Source organism: Hippichthys cyanospilos, chromosome 16 (genome assembly GCF_059441005.1).
Source record: "Hippichthys cyanospilos isolate Australia breed blue-spotted pipefish chromosome 16, RoL_Hcya_1.0, whole genome shotgun sequence".
Taxonomy (NCBI): domain Eukaryota; kingdom Metazoa; phylum Chordata; class Actinopteri; order Syngnathiformes; family Syngnathidae; genus Hippichthys; species Hippichthys cyanospilos.
In genome coordinates this window covers 10,231,247-10,247,359 of record NC_142384.1, presented here as the reverse complement: position 1 = coordinate 10,247,359, position 16,113 = coordinate 10,231,247, and the positions used below count along the sequence as shown (strand labels likewise).

At 40.3% G+C, this 16,113-nt stretch overlaps 2 protein-coding genes across 4 annotated transcripts in view; one reads left to right on the top strand and one right to left on the bottom strand.

Annotated features, from left to right (window-relative positions):
- gjc1 (gap junction protein gamma 1) overlaps positions 1 to 5,604 on the top strand; it is a 39,186-nt gene extending 33,582 nt beyond the window's left edge. The window contains exons 2-3 of one of the 2 annotated variants that reach the window (XR_015868152.1): positions 168 to 1,761; positions 2,939 to 5,604. Coding sequence is in view for 1 of the 2 variants with exons in the window: in XM_088436588.1 (XP_088292714.1) it covers positions 222 to 1,667 (1,446 nt within the window). In the remaining variant the exon portion in view is untranslated. Of the gene's footprint in view, positions 1 to 167 lie in introns of both variants that reach the window. The other variant, XM_088436588.1, reaches the window with a different exon arrangement.
- LOC148410502 (alpha-2,8-sialyltransferase 8E-like) lies at positions 4,084 to 15,778 on the bottom strand. Of its 2 annotated transcripts, none has more exons than XM_088436589.1 (6): positions 15,418 to 15,778; positions 10,609 to 10,683; positions 10,459 to 10,533; positions 10,214 to 10,358; positions 9,913 to 10,118; positions 4,084 to 8,523 (listed from the first exon to the last, which is right to left on the bottom strand). In XM_088436589.1, the coding sequence occupies exons 1-6, from the start codon at positions 15,546 to 15,548 to the stop codon at positions 8,043 to 8,045; spliced, it is 1,113 nt and encodes a 370-aa protein (XP_088292715.1). In that variant the 5' UTR covers positions 15,549 to 15,778; the 3' UTR covers positions 4,084 to 8,042. The 2 variants fall into 2 exon arrangements, with proteins under 2 accessions (XP_088292715.1, XP_088292717.1); XM_088436591.1 differs by having other exon boundaries at positions 10,018 to 10,118.
- Between the last annotated feature and the right edge of the window lie 335 nt (positions 15,779 to 16,113).

Below are 16,113 nucleotides of genomic sequence, written 5' to 3'. Positions count from 1 at the left end.
TCATGGCCGATCTTGCCAATCACACATGACCAAAGTGTGAAAACGGGTGTGGATAGATTTCAGAAAATTGATCTTTGAAAAGTGAATGGATTGTTATGAAACGCTCTGCAGAACATGTCACCGTTCACTCAAGCTGTCTTCATTTTCTCCTTGTCCCCTTCCGTCAGAGTCTGTGAGCAGTTGAGAGAGGGACACTGTCTGCCCCACTGTCCAGCGACACCATGAGCTGGAGCTTCCTCACGCGGCTGCTGGAGGAGATCCACAACCACTCCACCTTCGTGGGGAAGCTGTGGCTCACCGTGCTCATCGTTTTCCGCATCGTCCTCACCGCCGTGGGCGGGGAGTCGATCTACTACGACGAGCAGAGCAAGTTCGTGTGCAACTCGGGGCAGCCGGGCTGCGAGAACGTCTGCTACGACGCCTTCGCCCCGCTCTCGCACGTCCGCTTCTGGGTTTTCCAGATCATCCTGGTGGCCATGCCGTCTCTCATGTACATGGGCTACGCCGTCAATAAGATTGCGCGACTGGACGAAGCCAAAGGAGGAGCCGGCGCCGCCGCGGTGAGGACCGCCGGAGGAGGGGGCTACACGCACAGGAAGCCCAGGAAAATCTGCTTCGGGGCGCGGCAGCACCGGGGCATCGAGGAGACCGAGGAGGACCGCGAGGACGACCCCATGATCTACGAGGTCCCGGAGATGGAGCCCCCCAAAAGGCCCCGCGACCCGCTGCAACCCACGCCCAGACCCAAGATTCGCCACGACGGCCGCACGCGCATCCGAGACGAGGGGCTGATGCGAGTCTACGTTTTGCAGCTGTTGACCCGCACCGTGCTGGAAGCGGGCTTCCTCACGGGTCAGTACCTGCTGTACGGCTTTCGCGTCACGCCCATCTTCGTGTGTTCGGGGAAGCCCTGCCCGCACAGCGTGGACTGCTTCGTTTCGCGGCCCACCGAGAAAACCATCTTCCTGCGCATCATGTACGGCGTCACCGTCCTCTGCCTGACGCTCAACGTCTGGGAGATGCTCCACTTGGGCGTCGGCTCCATCTGCGACATTCTTCGCCGCCGCCGCCGCCCGCCCCCGGACGACGAGTTCCAGCTGGGCTTGCTGGGCCCCAACGTGGGCGGCGAGGGCTCGGTCGGGGGCGCCGGACCCGAGGCGGGTTCCGAAGGCGGCGTGGGCGGCGACGGCCCCGCCGACTACGTGGGCTACCCTTTCTCCTGGAACACCCCTTCGGCGCCGCCCGGCTACAACATCGTGGTGAAACCCGAGCAGATGCCCTATACCGACCTGAGCAACGCCAAGATGGCGTGCAAGCAGAACCGGGCCAACATCGCTCAGGAGGAGCAGCAGCAGTTCGGCAGCAACGAAGACAACTTCCCCACCGGGGGCGAGGCCCGCGTGGCCCTCAACAAGGACATGATTCAGCAGGCCCACGAGCAGCTGGAGGCCGCCATTCAGGCCTACAGCCAGCAGCACGGCGCCGAGGAGCGGCTCGGGGACGCCCGGGACGACAAACCCCAGAGCAACATTATCCAGACTCAGCCCCACAAGGAACGCAAGCACAGACTCAAGCACGGCAAGGGTGGCGGAAGCAGCGGCGGAGGCAGCAGCAGCAACAGCAGCAGCAGCAAATCGGGGGAGGGAAAGCCCTCGGTATGGATTTAACACCCATGCGTATGCAGTGTACAGGACGGACTGAAAACCGCCGGTGCCTTAAGCGGGGGTTCTTAAACTTTTTGGGTCCAGGATTCCCTCACAGGTAAGGCCGTTTTTCAAGGGCCCCCTCATAGTCCCGACAATGTGACGCGCTCGCCGCGCGTTTTTGTTTTGTGGCCCGCAGCGTTGGTGCTGTCGAGGGATTCAAGTTTTTTTAACTGATTCATCATAAAATTAATTCATTTAGATTAATGAATTCATCCAAGTTATGTAACTCCACTTGCAGCAACTTTTTTCTTTTACGCTTGCAACAGATGTTTCGTTAGATAAAATTTGGGAATTAATATAAATTTACAACAAAAAAAACCTTAGTTTTTTTCTTCCTGTAGGTTGTCGAGTAACGTTTAAAAATGAAACTACTATAAACATCAATTTTGTCGCTAATTTTCTTCACAGTTAGTGTACAAAGTTGGCAGAATTCAGATGTAAAACTAAGTTATCTAAGTTAAAAAAATGCACTTTATAATTTATAATGTATACTATATATATATATATATATATATATATATATATATATATATATATATATATATATATATCAGGCGGCTCTTTGGCACAGTGATCTCACTGAAGTCAGCTGGGATAGGCACCAGCAAGCCTGCAACCCTTGTGAGGATGAGTGGTTATATATAAAATGGATGGATACTGTAATATGAAATCATCCATCATTTTATAGCAGTTATGTTTAATTGGGGGTAGGTCCGTGGAGATGTTTGATCCCTGCACCCAAAATGTTTGAAAACCGCTGCCTTAGAGAATCCTGCAAGCTGGACAAAGTTTTTACTGTGTTCAAGACAAAGCCGCTGAGGCTTTTATCTGGGCTATTATTATCAAACTCTTGTGTCTCACTCCAAGAAAGTTTGTCCTCGGCGTCTGCCATTTCGAAGGTGAAATTGTGGAAAACGAATTTCAAACCAATCTTATTTGAGTCCCAAATGAAAGAATGGTGCCACCTTAAAAATGCAATAAAAGCAACGCTGGTGACTTTTTCCTGTGGCGTGAGAGGATCGGTGTCCTGTCTCGAGCTGATACGCATTCTATGGTGTTGTTGTCCCGTCTAATTTTCAGTTCCCACTGTGCTACACCCGAAACCAAATTATTTCCCTTCTCTTCATACGTCCTGGAAAAAAAAAAATACATGGTGCATACTTTTCCGTACTTTTGTGTTCTCTCACGCCTGGCAGCTGACTGCCCCCTGTTGACAGCTTTGTTTATTGCAGTGCCAATTTGTCAACGCTTGCAACTGTGATGGATCCGAAGTCTTCCTATTGGTCCGAGCTCACGTGAAACTGAGGGGTTAAAGCCATTTAAGACAAAAAAAAAACCTTCAACGAGACCAAACACTGTATTGTGTGACTTGTCAGTGCCAAGATTTCAAACTTTGGAATGCCGTGGCCATGCTTAACCCCAAACGCCAATCCTTTTGTAAAAGTCAACTGTCGTTCTTTTTCTACTATGTTCTTGTGTGATACGATTTTAAACATGACATGCGGGGTCGGTTTTGTACTGGATCATGTTTTTTGTACAAAAAAAAAAGAAAGAAAATCCAGAAACTGTTTTCAAATTCAATTAACGGTGTTGATATTTATGATCATTGTGTTTTGAATTGCCTTCCAGTTGAAAAACATAAAGTGGAATGACGAATTATTTTTTTTTATAAAAACCGACAAAAGGAAACAGAAATAGAAACCACGTGGAGTTAGACTCATCCATGACGTCAGCAAGGGGCAGACATAGTAAAAGTCATAGGAAGAATTCGGCGTCACATGGCGTCAGAATGCCCCCAAACGAGCTTGTGTTTGCTCAGCTTCAACGCTTGAGCAAATGCAAATGCGAGGCAGCCAAGCATGAAGATACACCCGACGACGGAGATAACGACACTCGAGCATCCCTTTGACAAATAAAAACCTAGGAGTGAATTGCCTTTTTGGAGGCCTAGGCATGCCTGAAAAATTGCCACTACAGTGTTCCCTCGCTTATCGCGGGGTACGTGCCCAAACAAAGCGATGTAGAGATTGAAGTAGAGCTTGAACTTTTTTTTCTGCAAGCAAATCATATTTACATAGTTCCTTTTGTTAAAAAAACATAAATCAAATGTTTTTGTCTGGTTTGACTTAAAACGAGGGAAAATATCAAGAAAAATTTTGAGGTAAACCCAAAGAGGATAAGCGACTATAGAAAATGGATGGATGAGTGGACCTGAAATAGATATGGTCATAATTAAAATGTAATGTAACAGAAGATTTTTTTTTGACTGATTTAATTGAAATAAATATTGCAAAAAAAAAAAAAAAAAAGCAACCGGAAAGGTTATGGTCGTAAATGAAAATCCACTATAAAATGAAGCTGCAATAAGCAAACCGTGTTGTAACAAGGGAACACTTTATTTTGCAAGCGTATATGACTTCATCATGCATCCTCTAACTGTAGCGCCACCTAGAGAGTTGGGAAGAAATTAGACACTTGAAAAAAAAAATCTTAAAAACCTGGAAAAAAAAAGATGTGAGAAGGGCCTCTTTGAATGTAGTTTATTCACTGCCATTGACAGATATAGTAGAAATCAGAGCAAAAATGTGGCCAGAAATAAGATCATTCGTTTGTTTTTATTATATTAATTTAAAGCGACACTGTGAAAGATTTAGGCCATTTTTCATTAAAAATGAATAAATGAAATTATTATAATTTTTAAAAACTTCAGTATGTTTTAAATACTGTATCATCATAAGTCTAGTTACCATTAAATTATATTAAATGAGGGGTGGCACTCCTCTGGAGGTTTCCATGTCTGTTAGTGCTTCGGACAGCAGGAGGAGTGTTTATTGCTGAATTTACCGTGGTGTCACTAAATTACACATAATCCCTGGGAGGATGTGTAATTTTTCACATACACCTGTGGGAGCTTTAGAGGCATTACGGTAAATGCAGCACTAACCACTCTGTAGCTAAATCTTACACAGTGTCACTGTAAATGTAAATATATGGTTGGTATAAATATTTGGTGGCCATGAAGGGGTCTAAAAATACTGATTACATGTGAAAAGGCCTGAAGAATCAAACATCAAACTTTTTCCTAGGTGTGGGCGTGACCGGGGAGTGACAAGGAGTGTCTATGGACACTCCTGGTCATCACGTAGCTCCGCCCCCGAGTAAAAAAAAAACAAACATAAAAAAACAAAAAACAATTTGACTTGTATAGTTGTCGAGTTTTTGGAGGTGGGGGCAGAGGGGCCTTACAAAAAAGTCACCCATCCCTTTTAAAAGTTAAGGGGAAAATACAGCAAAAAAGTACTTTTACAAATTAACACAAAATTCTGCTGACATGTAAGGACTCCAGTGGCATTCAAAGAAGAGAGTAAAAAGGGGTAATTTCATTTATTGCTATTTGTGCCCTGTCAACAAGCTTCATATTTACACAGGGGACCAGCATCATATTGCATGCATTCCTGCGCTGATGCCAAATCTGACGTCTAAAATAATGTCACCTTTCAGGTCCCGCACCTTTTACGCTTCAGCGATAACGTACAGAAGACAATATCACAAGACATGGGAAGTGCCAAGCAATAACCCCCTTCTCCCTCGCTTAGCTTACGTTTATTCCGTTTGACACGCCCGAGTCTTTGGAAATGAGGCAGCTGTCATTCAAACTGTAACGTGGCCCGGCTGCATACTTTCCCTTCATGACGATAATACTGTATAACAAAACAAAAAAACAATATGATGGGTTTGTCATTGTTGCAAATGTGTGTTTTTCCTATGCCTTTAAAAATACACGTAACTCAATTTACATGCATTTTTTTTTTACATTCTGTAATGGGTATATTTGAGATGCATGTTTAAGAAGACCTATTTTTGTAAAAAAAAAATTAATAAATGAAAATGCCAATGAAAACAAGCGTCGGCCCTTTTTCTTGATATTTGATCAACTTACTGGTGTTTGTTCGTTATATCTACAAATGTCCACTACAGTGGACACAAACAGTACTTGACTGTTGCCAGGTAAATAAGGAAGTGGATACAAGCTTAACATCCATAGAATAACACAAGTTCCGTCAATAACTAAATAAAACTAGAACAGGTAATAAATAATTGAATACATAAATAAACGAGTTTGAAATGTACGAATGTACTTGAATGCACCTCTTGTGTGGCAGCATAGCCAGAAGTACACACCCCCGTTAGCTGCTAACTGCTAACGCCAGAGACTTGTGCCGTAACCTGACGGGATACTAAACCCACATTTTTTAATCGATTTATTTATTTATTTATTTATTTATTTATTTATTTATTAATGGGCCACCCAAATTATATATTTAAGCAGTGAAGATGAATGTAGTTGTATTTGTCCATATTATATCACAGTTAAATTATCATTAATAGTAACAATCAAAATGAATACATGTCCTGCATAGACACCAAGGTTTGATGATGACATTTTTTCAAGACTTAATATGAATACTTTTAGTATGATACTTATTGGGTTTGACAATGTTCATATTTGCAAAATTAAGGTGTGAGATTGCCTTCATGAAAGCAGATTTTATATTTACAACTCTTTGGCTTCTTTATTGCATATTAATCTTCCCAAAGCGCCCCCGGTTTGTATGTGTGCGTGTCTTTGTTCCCCGTGTGGACGACAAAAAATGTAACTGAATGATAGGAACCATGCAATAAAAATATCGACAAAATCACAAATTCTTCTGAAGTGCGCAATTCACAGTTACATCCCTCTCGTCAATTCAGTAAAATCTACATTTATGTAAACAAAAAAAAAACATACAAATAAAACAAGTACCACTTTATGAGCTTTGCAAAGTAGTAGATTAACACTGGGCAAAAGTATGATGGAAAGAAAATTGTTAAGATAAAAGACATTGTGATATTTTCAGAAAGAGACAAAAGTTTCAACAATAAAAGTACAGAAAAAAGTTGTTCCAAGTCATAATGTTAAAAAAGTCAAAACGTTCGTGGTAAAGTGATGCTAAAAATGTTTGTAGTTAGGATTCAAAATTCTAAATGCTATAGCAAAAAGGCAAAAGGTTAAAAGAAAAAGTCATGCTAATTCTGACAAGTTTAAAATTTGCATTTTAAAAGTCATTTTATATGCAACGAGTTGAAGATATGAGGTTAGTTTGGAAAATAAAAATGCAAAAATAAAAATCATAGTTAAAAATGATCAAAATTGCAAGGAAACGGTGTGATTTACTTCATCACTTTATGAAAAAAGATAGAAGTTTCATGAAAGTCAAATTTTGGAAGGAAGAGCCAAAATCACAAGGAGAACGTGTCCCATAATTCCGATCAAAAGTTAAAAAGTGTCAAAAGATGACATGATTTAAAGGCTCTGTCACAAAAGTTGTGATTTTAAAATGTAAAAAATCTTTTTTTTTTTTTAAATAACATTGTAATGTTATGAAAATTGAGGAAATTTTAAAGGTCCTGCACCATTAAAATCTTGTTTTTTCCAATGTTGGCTCAAAAAAAAAAAAACAGTCCGACACTTTATGTTGATTATTTTTTGTGGACAAATATTTATTAAAAGTCAACTTATTTCTTTTTGATAACAGATCTTTTCTATGATCCAAAAGAGGGCACTATATGTTGATTGTTTTGGGGAACTTTTAACTCATACAAATTCATTTTGATAGGTTATAAAGTTTAATAAATCAAACACTGATGGCATGTTTTAAGACTTTTTTTTTTCAACCCCAAAAAATCTTTGCACTGATCAAGGGCTACATGGCTGAAAACCACTGATCTAGATTATATACTTTTAAAAAATGAAATTAAAAACAGAGGTGTAGGACGTTTGAATACACTAGTAACAAGACCCTTATTTTACCACAGTCAGTTTGTATAAAATGAGCCAAATGGGAAAGCACGCTTCACTCCAAAGGAATTATTTGAAAAAAGTCAAGTTTTGGTTTAGATTCCAATTTCATCTATCCTGACACCAGTCCTGGAACCTTCCTGACATACACTTTCTCCTTCATTTTGATTTCTAGTCCAAAACTGCAGCCATTGAACAGTCCATGCTATCAGTCCCAATCTTATTCATGTTCATTTCTTACCCAATCCCCTGCATATTCTTGTTCTTTTTTCACTATTTGCACTTGGGTTCAGTTACATGGCAATCCAAAAAATCTTAAGAGTTATCAAGATGAAACATTTTCAGGGAGTTAAATTGGGCTGACAAAAGGCACCGTTTCAAAGGCCTCACGACGGCTACCACAAACAAGTTCTCCAGACTCAACCTGGACAGTAATAAATAATCTTCAAGGTTTAAAAAGTCTTCAGTGTTTCCTTTATGTCCTCAGTGCAAATGCGTCACAGTTTTTTTTGCGCCGGACAATCCTCCAGGTGAAGCTTGAGTATCCCCTCGCTATGCAGCTTGAGAAGCAGTTCAAACTCCACGGGCATGGCGTGGAACTTGGCGTTGACCTTCCTGTCGTCGTAGTAATGGTTAGTTAGCGCGTAGAGTCCGTGCGGATGGTTGCTGAAGGGCCAGAAGCCGTACAGGTGCACGTTGGAGCACGCCTCCAAAGCCAGGCTGGCCATCATGATGCCGGTGCTGAGCCGGCGGGCCTTGAGCCCGTTGCTTTTCCAGAACTGGGCCAGGTTGCGCAGGTAGTCCGGGTTGAAGAAGACGGGCTGGGTGGGGCTGGCGAAGTCGTCCATGGTGTAGGCCGCCCGCATGGACAGCACCGTGTTGAAGCCGAAGGAGAAGGCCGGAAGGAGGATCAGGGCCTCCCCGTAGCTCTGGAGTCTCTCTGCAAAACTCCGCCGTCGCCCCACTAGAGAGTTGTATCTGAGAGGGGAAACCGTCGGATGTATTGGTGCAGGGCTGTCACACGCGTTTTAATTGTTTCTGTCAGAGGGCCGATGGGACTGCAAAGTCAAATCCTTTTTAAGTGTGATCGGCACCCGTTCAGTTAGTTTTGAGACCGGAGGCCAGTAAAAACTGTTCAAGAGAATGATTGGTAAAAAAAATGCCTTTTGCGTCTTAAAAACTTTTTAAAATTGAAGACATCTTGCAAAATCGGTATTTTAGTCATAATCTTAAAGTCGTGATTAGCTTTTGGCGGGCCTCACAAAATATTGTGACGGGCCGGATTTGGCCCCCGGGCCTTGGGTTTGACATCCGTGTATTAGTGTCTTGTGCCAAAAAAAACATTGCAAAGGTGTTACGAGTGTGGTTTCTCAAGTTGTAAATACAATGTCAATGGCAAACATTTACTAAATCATGCTAACTAACTAAGCTGCTAGCTAACCAACTAAGAGGCCATATTCTCCACTTTTGCTCTTTAGTTACTATTTTTTTTTCAAATGTGAATTTTCATCCGGCAGATTCATCTCATAGCCCAAAAATTATGGATTGAGATTTGGAGATGAGAAGCGGCAAAGTGTTGCGCAAACTATGGCAAATGTGGATAATTTTTAACTAAATAGAAATGTGTTATTTGGTCTTCTGTGTTTGAAATTGTTTTTCCTCAAGAAAAAAAAGTTTTATTTTCATCCGAATGTTCTATATTCCATTTGAATTTTCTGTAGGATATTCAAATGTCAAAAATATTCCATTGCTGTTTCCCTGGTAGAATTTAATGCCATCTAGTGGTGAACTAGGAGAATTTGGTTTCAGAACAACTTGTGAAGTTCTTTTTCGGGGATTTTTGACTTTGGGCTCATTAAACCTTAAAGGGATAGCGTATAAGATTTAGAGCGTTTCTCATTACAGCCAGCAGGAGGTGCTGCAGGTGCTGCATTTACCATTGTCCGTAACTATAACAAACATGGCCGCCTCCGGAGAAATTCCATTTGTAATATCATTTCATGATAACTTGACCTATGGTTATATTTCTAACATACTGTTGGTCGTTGGTCGACATCCATTTGCAAGTTTCTGAATTTTTCAATCATTTGGGTTACTCTTTTTTTAATAAAAAAACGGTCTAAGTCTTACACACTGTCCCATTAAATTCTAACTTTTAATATTTCCAGAAGTCAGTGTTTTCAACGCTAACAGCTTGTTTTTTTATTTTTGTATGACTTTCCAATCGTTATTTCAAAACAGCAGAATAGTTAACTTTCAGGATGGTAAATATTACCTGGGAACAAATGATATCCATTTTTATCAATGACTATTTAGCGAAAGTGCTCTCGAAACAATTTGGCAGGCGTGATGGGTTGCCATTCTCACTTTTCTTTGAGGATGCTTGGGTTGGCCGTGACCAGGTCGGTCTTGACGCCCACGTGCTCGCTGTATTCGTCGCTCAAAGGCGGCAGATTGCACCGTATCACGTACTGGGCCGAGTCGATCGTTTTCCCGCAGCCGCTGTCCATCAGTATTCCGCCGTTGCCGACCACGGCGCACGTTTCGAACGACTGGTTGGCGAACGGGTGCTCCTGGAAGTGGACGCACGTGGACGCCCGTGGACGCACGTGGATTAATTTGCGACATCATTTCTGTACATTATGATATGATACGATGCGCCGCTTACCTTTATGAACGTTTGAAACATGGTCGGCGTCACCTGCAACATTCTGCTCTTTTCGCCATCGTATCGTAACTTGGCTCCCACGGGCGTGTTGGCCTGCGTGATGATGGCCCTCTCGAACCCTCGGCATGATCTGCTCAGCTTCGAGCTGCGGGGCGCCCCGACCAAAATAAGAAAATTCACGTGGGGCTGCTTTGAGCCGGATTTGTGCACATTTTGCGTTTCCGCCTGCCTCCAGTTTGCCTTACGTAAAAGCTCGATGGTTCTCCTTGTTCTTCTTCCAGTTTTTACTGTGACGCTTCAACACACTGTCAATCTGTTCCCTGCGACCAACACGGGCACGGATATCGAGAATTGAGAAGAATTATGTGGCCTCTTCCGCCGGTGCGTTTACCCACCTGCAACCTTTACAAAACGAAGAGGGCTCGGGGTGGCTTTTCTTCTGAGGGGGCGGTTTGTAAGAGCCCATCGCACTGTCAAAACACAAAGCAAACTTTCATCTAATGTACTGTTAAATAAAAGAACCATAAGCATGAAATGATAGAAAAAGCAAAAGTCCATTTTTTTCATGGATCAAAGTGTCTTTAAGTCAAGATAATTTTTCCACATTATTTTAGGTGGGTGGCAAAAGAAAAAAAATGGAAAGTGCAAGTAGAGAATAATTTACTTTGTAAAAATTGTAATTAAAAAATCTTGAATAACTTTACGATAACAATAATGAAAAACAATTACAAAAAATATGGTAAATAAGTAAATATGCACGTTACAGTGTAGAAATGCTTTTTTGTGTGTAATTTTAATGTACCGTATCTTCCGCACTATAAGGCGCACCGGATTATAAGGCGCACCCTCAATTAATGGATATGAACAACCATGTAAACACATGAAAGAAACAGGTAAAGCTTACTTTATCACCTCATTCCCCATCTACCAATCCCAATCTCAATATTGATCCATATATAAGGCACAGCTGATTATAAGGCGCACCATCGGCTTTTAGAAAAAAAAACAAGGCTTTTAGGTGCGCCTTATAGTGCGGAAAATACGGTAATAGTATAATTATCCAGGGTAAAACATTCACCAAAACTAAATAAAAAGAACATGGCATGAGTAAAATATTGAATAAAACTACAACATAGAAAGAATACCTATGCATAATTTGAATATTAATGATTTTTGAATCATTAGTTGTCATAAACGTCACTATTATGAAACTCATACTGCTTTAAAACTATATGTAATGACAAAAGCAATAAAATACATGATTAAATACATAAACAATACTTTTACTACCAGTGTGATTGTCATCACAAAAGTCATAATATAAATGTACTTTTAAAATGCATTTAGAGAAGACCATATAAATGAACGACTGATGGCATAAAATGACAAAAACATCAAAAAGGCTTTAAATTTGTCCTCATCTGGCCAACAGAACGCATCAGCTTTATGTTGTGCACTATCATAAAACATACTCACTCTTCTACCATCATAAAATGTGCAATACAAATGGAAGTCAAATTCATGTTCCACATCATCCCTCAAGTCGCAGACAATTTCTTATCTCCAGAAAAAGTCATAAATTGCCCTTTTCTTTTTGTGTCTGAGTATTGAAACAATCTCAACAAGGCAAATAAGCTGCGCCTTTTTTAGCGCTCTTTATGTTACCACTCAGTCAAAGTTCACCTTAAAAGCTTTTTGTAAACATTCATTGTGTCCCTGTCATTCCGACAATGTTCATGTTACACTTCACTCTGGCAACTATGCTGCCATTCAATACGCTGTGTAAACAGCGACCCGAGAATTGTCCAATTGTTCCAAGTAAGTTACAAATAATATCAGGTTGTAACTGCCTGCACCAGCACTTTGCCAAATTAGTTGATTTTTTTTAGATCTATATCGGTTAAGGAGAAAAGGTTGTAATGTTGTTAAGTTCTAAGAAAATAAATATGCTGTGAGAAAAAGCCATAATGTTAGGAGAAAAGTTAAAAAAAAAGCTGTTAAATTGTGGTTGACGAATAAAGTGAAGTCACAGTAAGAAAAAAAATATTGTTACAAAAACGTCACAAATTCAAGAAAATATCGGAAAAGTTATGAGAAAATAGTTTGTAAAGCTGGCTTAAAAAGTACAAATACGTCTCAAAGTCAGAAGGAATTATTAGAAATAATGTGTAAATCCTAATAATATTATGGGAAACTAATAGCAAAATTTGTAGACAGTATTTTGAGAAATCCGTTGAAATGTTACCATAGAAACCTTTGTAAAAACTTGAAGTTTAGGAAAAATTGTAATGTTTGGAGGAAATGAGCCAAAAAATTAGGATCGGAAAAAAAAGGGTAAAAAAAAACCCCCACTAAAGTAGGATTACTTCAGGGAAAAAAAATACAGATTAAAAAAAAACTCAAAACAAAACAAAAAAAAAATGTGAAGGCCATGGGAAAGAAAGTGAAAATGTGTCCCTCAAGGACATAATATTTGCGGTGTTCAAAAGGGTGCAGCACAATTGAGGAATTCTGCAAATTCCTGTACCAACAGTCATCTCTTTCCAATCTGCAGATTTTGATTCGCAACATGTCGCAACATGTAGTTTGAAGTTAGCCGCCATCTTATTTTGTGAATGCTAATAATGATCTTCCTCTGATCGTCCCTGACAACAACAATGTTGAAATGTGAAAAATGTATGCAATGTCATTGATGCTCGATGTCACTTCATGGAGATAACCAAAACAATAACAAAGGCAATCTGGTTTGGTTTGGTTTGTTGGCCTGACTAGTTTGTTGAGACCTTGAATGAAAAGATAAGAAAGAAATAAGACGTGATCTGGTGCGATTAGGACGATGACAAAGGGAAACAACAACTGCTTGCCCTTTTTTTTTAACCACTCTGAACGGTGTTTAAAGAACAATATCTAATAGTCATGGAGAATTTTTATTGTTAACTTTTACTAATCTCTTTCTTTTAATAAATCAACCCATGTCAAACAACAAGTACTAACCCGATGGATTTAGTGTCTTGGTCGGACCAGTTTAACCTTACAATCTTGATAAACATTCCACTGATTTGAGATGGCAAAATCTGACTCTGAGATCGGTTACAGGTAAGGCTGCAAAATTAATCACATTTTAATAGCGTCACAATATTGGTTGCCATGATTGATTCAGGTGATCCTTGTCAATATTAAAATTTTAAAAGCCTGATTTAACCCTAACCCTATGTGTCAAAACCAGAACTTTGTCATCCTACCACCAGGGGGCAATGTTTCCCAAATGTTTGCATGACAAAAGCCTCTGCTTTTCTCACCCTAATATATTATTTACCAATACGAAATGGCGTTGAGTTTATCACCTGATTGCTAATATATACAGTGCTAACTGTACTTTGAAAAATCCGAAAAAAAACTTGAATAAATTTGGTTTGAAATGACCGAAGATGACATTTTAATTGCTCATTGATTAAAATTTGCCATTTTCCATTGGGGTGCGTTCAGCAAATAGGTTAGCTGCGTTGCCTGTTTGACAAGTTTTTGCCATGTCTTGGATGAATGTTTTAACTATTATTTACCGGTGTTTTATTTATTTATTTCCGCTTATTATTATTATTATTATTATTTATGAGAATCAAGCCTAGAAGCTTTGTTTATATACTGCTTGTTTAAAAAAAAAGAGAGAAATAAATAGCCATGTTTGACCAACCGTGATGAATAATCATGACTAATAATCGTGATTTCAATATTGGAAATTGAGCTCGATCACATCATTTTCATCTAATATCTTATGAAAATGTCATTTTATTTTATTTTGTTTTTCAATTAATAAGTGCCAGAAAGGTACATAGCACATAAAGCCAATAGAAAAAAAGCTATTTATGTTTGCTATAAGCTGCTTGGAAACCCAGTCAGAAAAAGCGGAAATAAATACAGGAAGTGGGGAACGTTTCATCGTTTCGGCCGACTTGGTTTAAACCACAGCTTTACAAGCCGTAGAAAAAGTCTAGTACAGTTTTTTTAAATAAATAAAAATAAATTGAAAAGAAAACTTTTTTTCCTGTCTTTATTATATCGCCTAAGTATAAGTTTCAAATTGACAGCTTCAAAACCTGGTGACTCATAATCGGACATGGGTGCAAAAAAAAACGTGATCGGAATATTCCTAGTTCAGAACCCAACAAGATGAATTCAGACAGTCATAAAGTTACCCTAACACTTGGAAAATAATGAATATATCGCTGTTATCAGATGGAATCCTTGTGTCTCCAAAATCATCACATTTCAGAGGCCTCAAAAATATCAAATTTGATCAATCATTAGCGTTGCGTTCTTGAAGTTAGCAAGAGATTTCTAACTCTTTAGATGTGCCGATAGTTTGTAAAAATAACAGAAATAACAATAAATCTTTGGAAAAAAACATGAAACAAAATTTTTTATGAGTTTTTAGCGTAGATGTCATTGATATCTGGGTATGTGCCAGGAGAAAAGGCCCACATGGTATTTTTTATTTATTTATTTGTACATAGAGAAGCAATGTGCTGAAAACCTGAGGTTGAAATCTGTTATTTTTTTTGTTATTTTTTAAATTCCATAACCCGCATTTTGAGAAAAATGCAAAACAAACTTACACAGTGTCATTTTCCATTTTATTCTGAAATTCCCACTTCAAAACAGTGAATTTCGTTGAAAATAGAGTGAAAAATTGCTTCTTAGTTTTTCCTCGTCTTCTCTTTTCCCTATAAAATCTGTGTTTTTACCAAGCCGTCCCTTTCTATTGTTTATAATTTCCTAAAATTATGCCTTTGAGGGTAACTATGTTCAGGCAGCTGGTCTAGATTTGTTTTAACCTAACAAATGATTTAGTTTGTTGGGCAAACAAATTTGTTCAAGCAGTGGAAAACTCATTAATCTGTGTCCTTTTTTACCTCAACACTAGAAAGGAGTAAATTATTTATTATTTTCAATGCAAAAAAAAAAAAATCTGAGGTTGAAGGAGTTCAAATAGCTGGACTAGAAATCTTTTTGAGCACAAGATGAATTGTGAATGAATTGTCGGACTGAGCTTCACGATGGATAAGATTTGGATGAAAATCTTTTCAAGTATCCACTGACAAGAGGTACTAGTGCTATAGATGACAAACTTGCCTGTGACAAATGTCAAGATTGGAGTCAACGGCTCGAATCTCGAACGTTAGGAAAGGAAGCGATGACAGACCTACCTCTCGTCATCAATCATGTACCAGGTGACCGTCGATAGCAGGCTGCCAAAGCAGAGCAGCGCGATCATGAAGGACATGCCCGATGCCATGCCGGCCCGTTCTCTGGCTCCCGTATCAGCTGGCCAAGACATCGCCGAGCGCGCTGCCACCTCTGGGCCAATGTCTACGCGCTGTCATATTTCCTCCTTCAACCTCAAGCTGCACCTCCCTCTCCCTCCCCCTCCTTCACCTTTACTCGCCCAGATTTCACTTTTCATGCTAAGTCGCTCCTCGTCAAGTCTTTCTTGTAGCCAAAGAAATCCTGATCTTCAGCGCCGTCCCCAAAGCTGAAAAAGCTGCTGCTTCTCAAGGTCTCCACCTCCTAAAAAAAGAAAAACACCCCCTCCGCTCCCTTCCCTACCACCTTACCCCCTCCTCCCCTTTGCCTCCCCGCCTTGGGCCATCCTCCACTCACACAGCCTCCGTTTCTGTCCTCTACCCCTTTGGCACAAGAAGGCAGGCAGTAATACGAGTGCCCTGGACCTAATTAGCCTCCGAGGACACATGTTGGGAGAGGCCCGCGGGCGCCTCATTGGAGCTCGGTGACACCCCCTCACTTGCTGGGGGAGGGGCGCGGGGAGGGGATGGAGAGGAGCTTCTCTCGCGGCTGAGAGTGTAAACCAAATGAGAAAAGAGGAAATGCAACCTTGACAGACT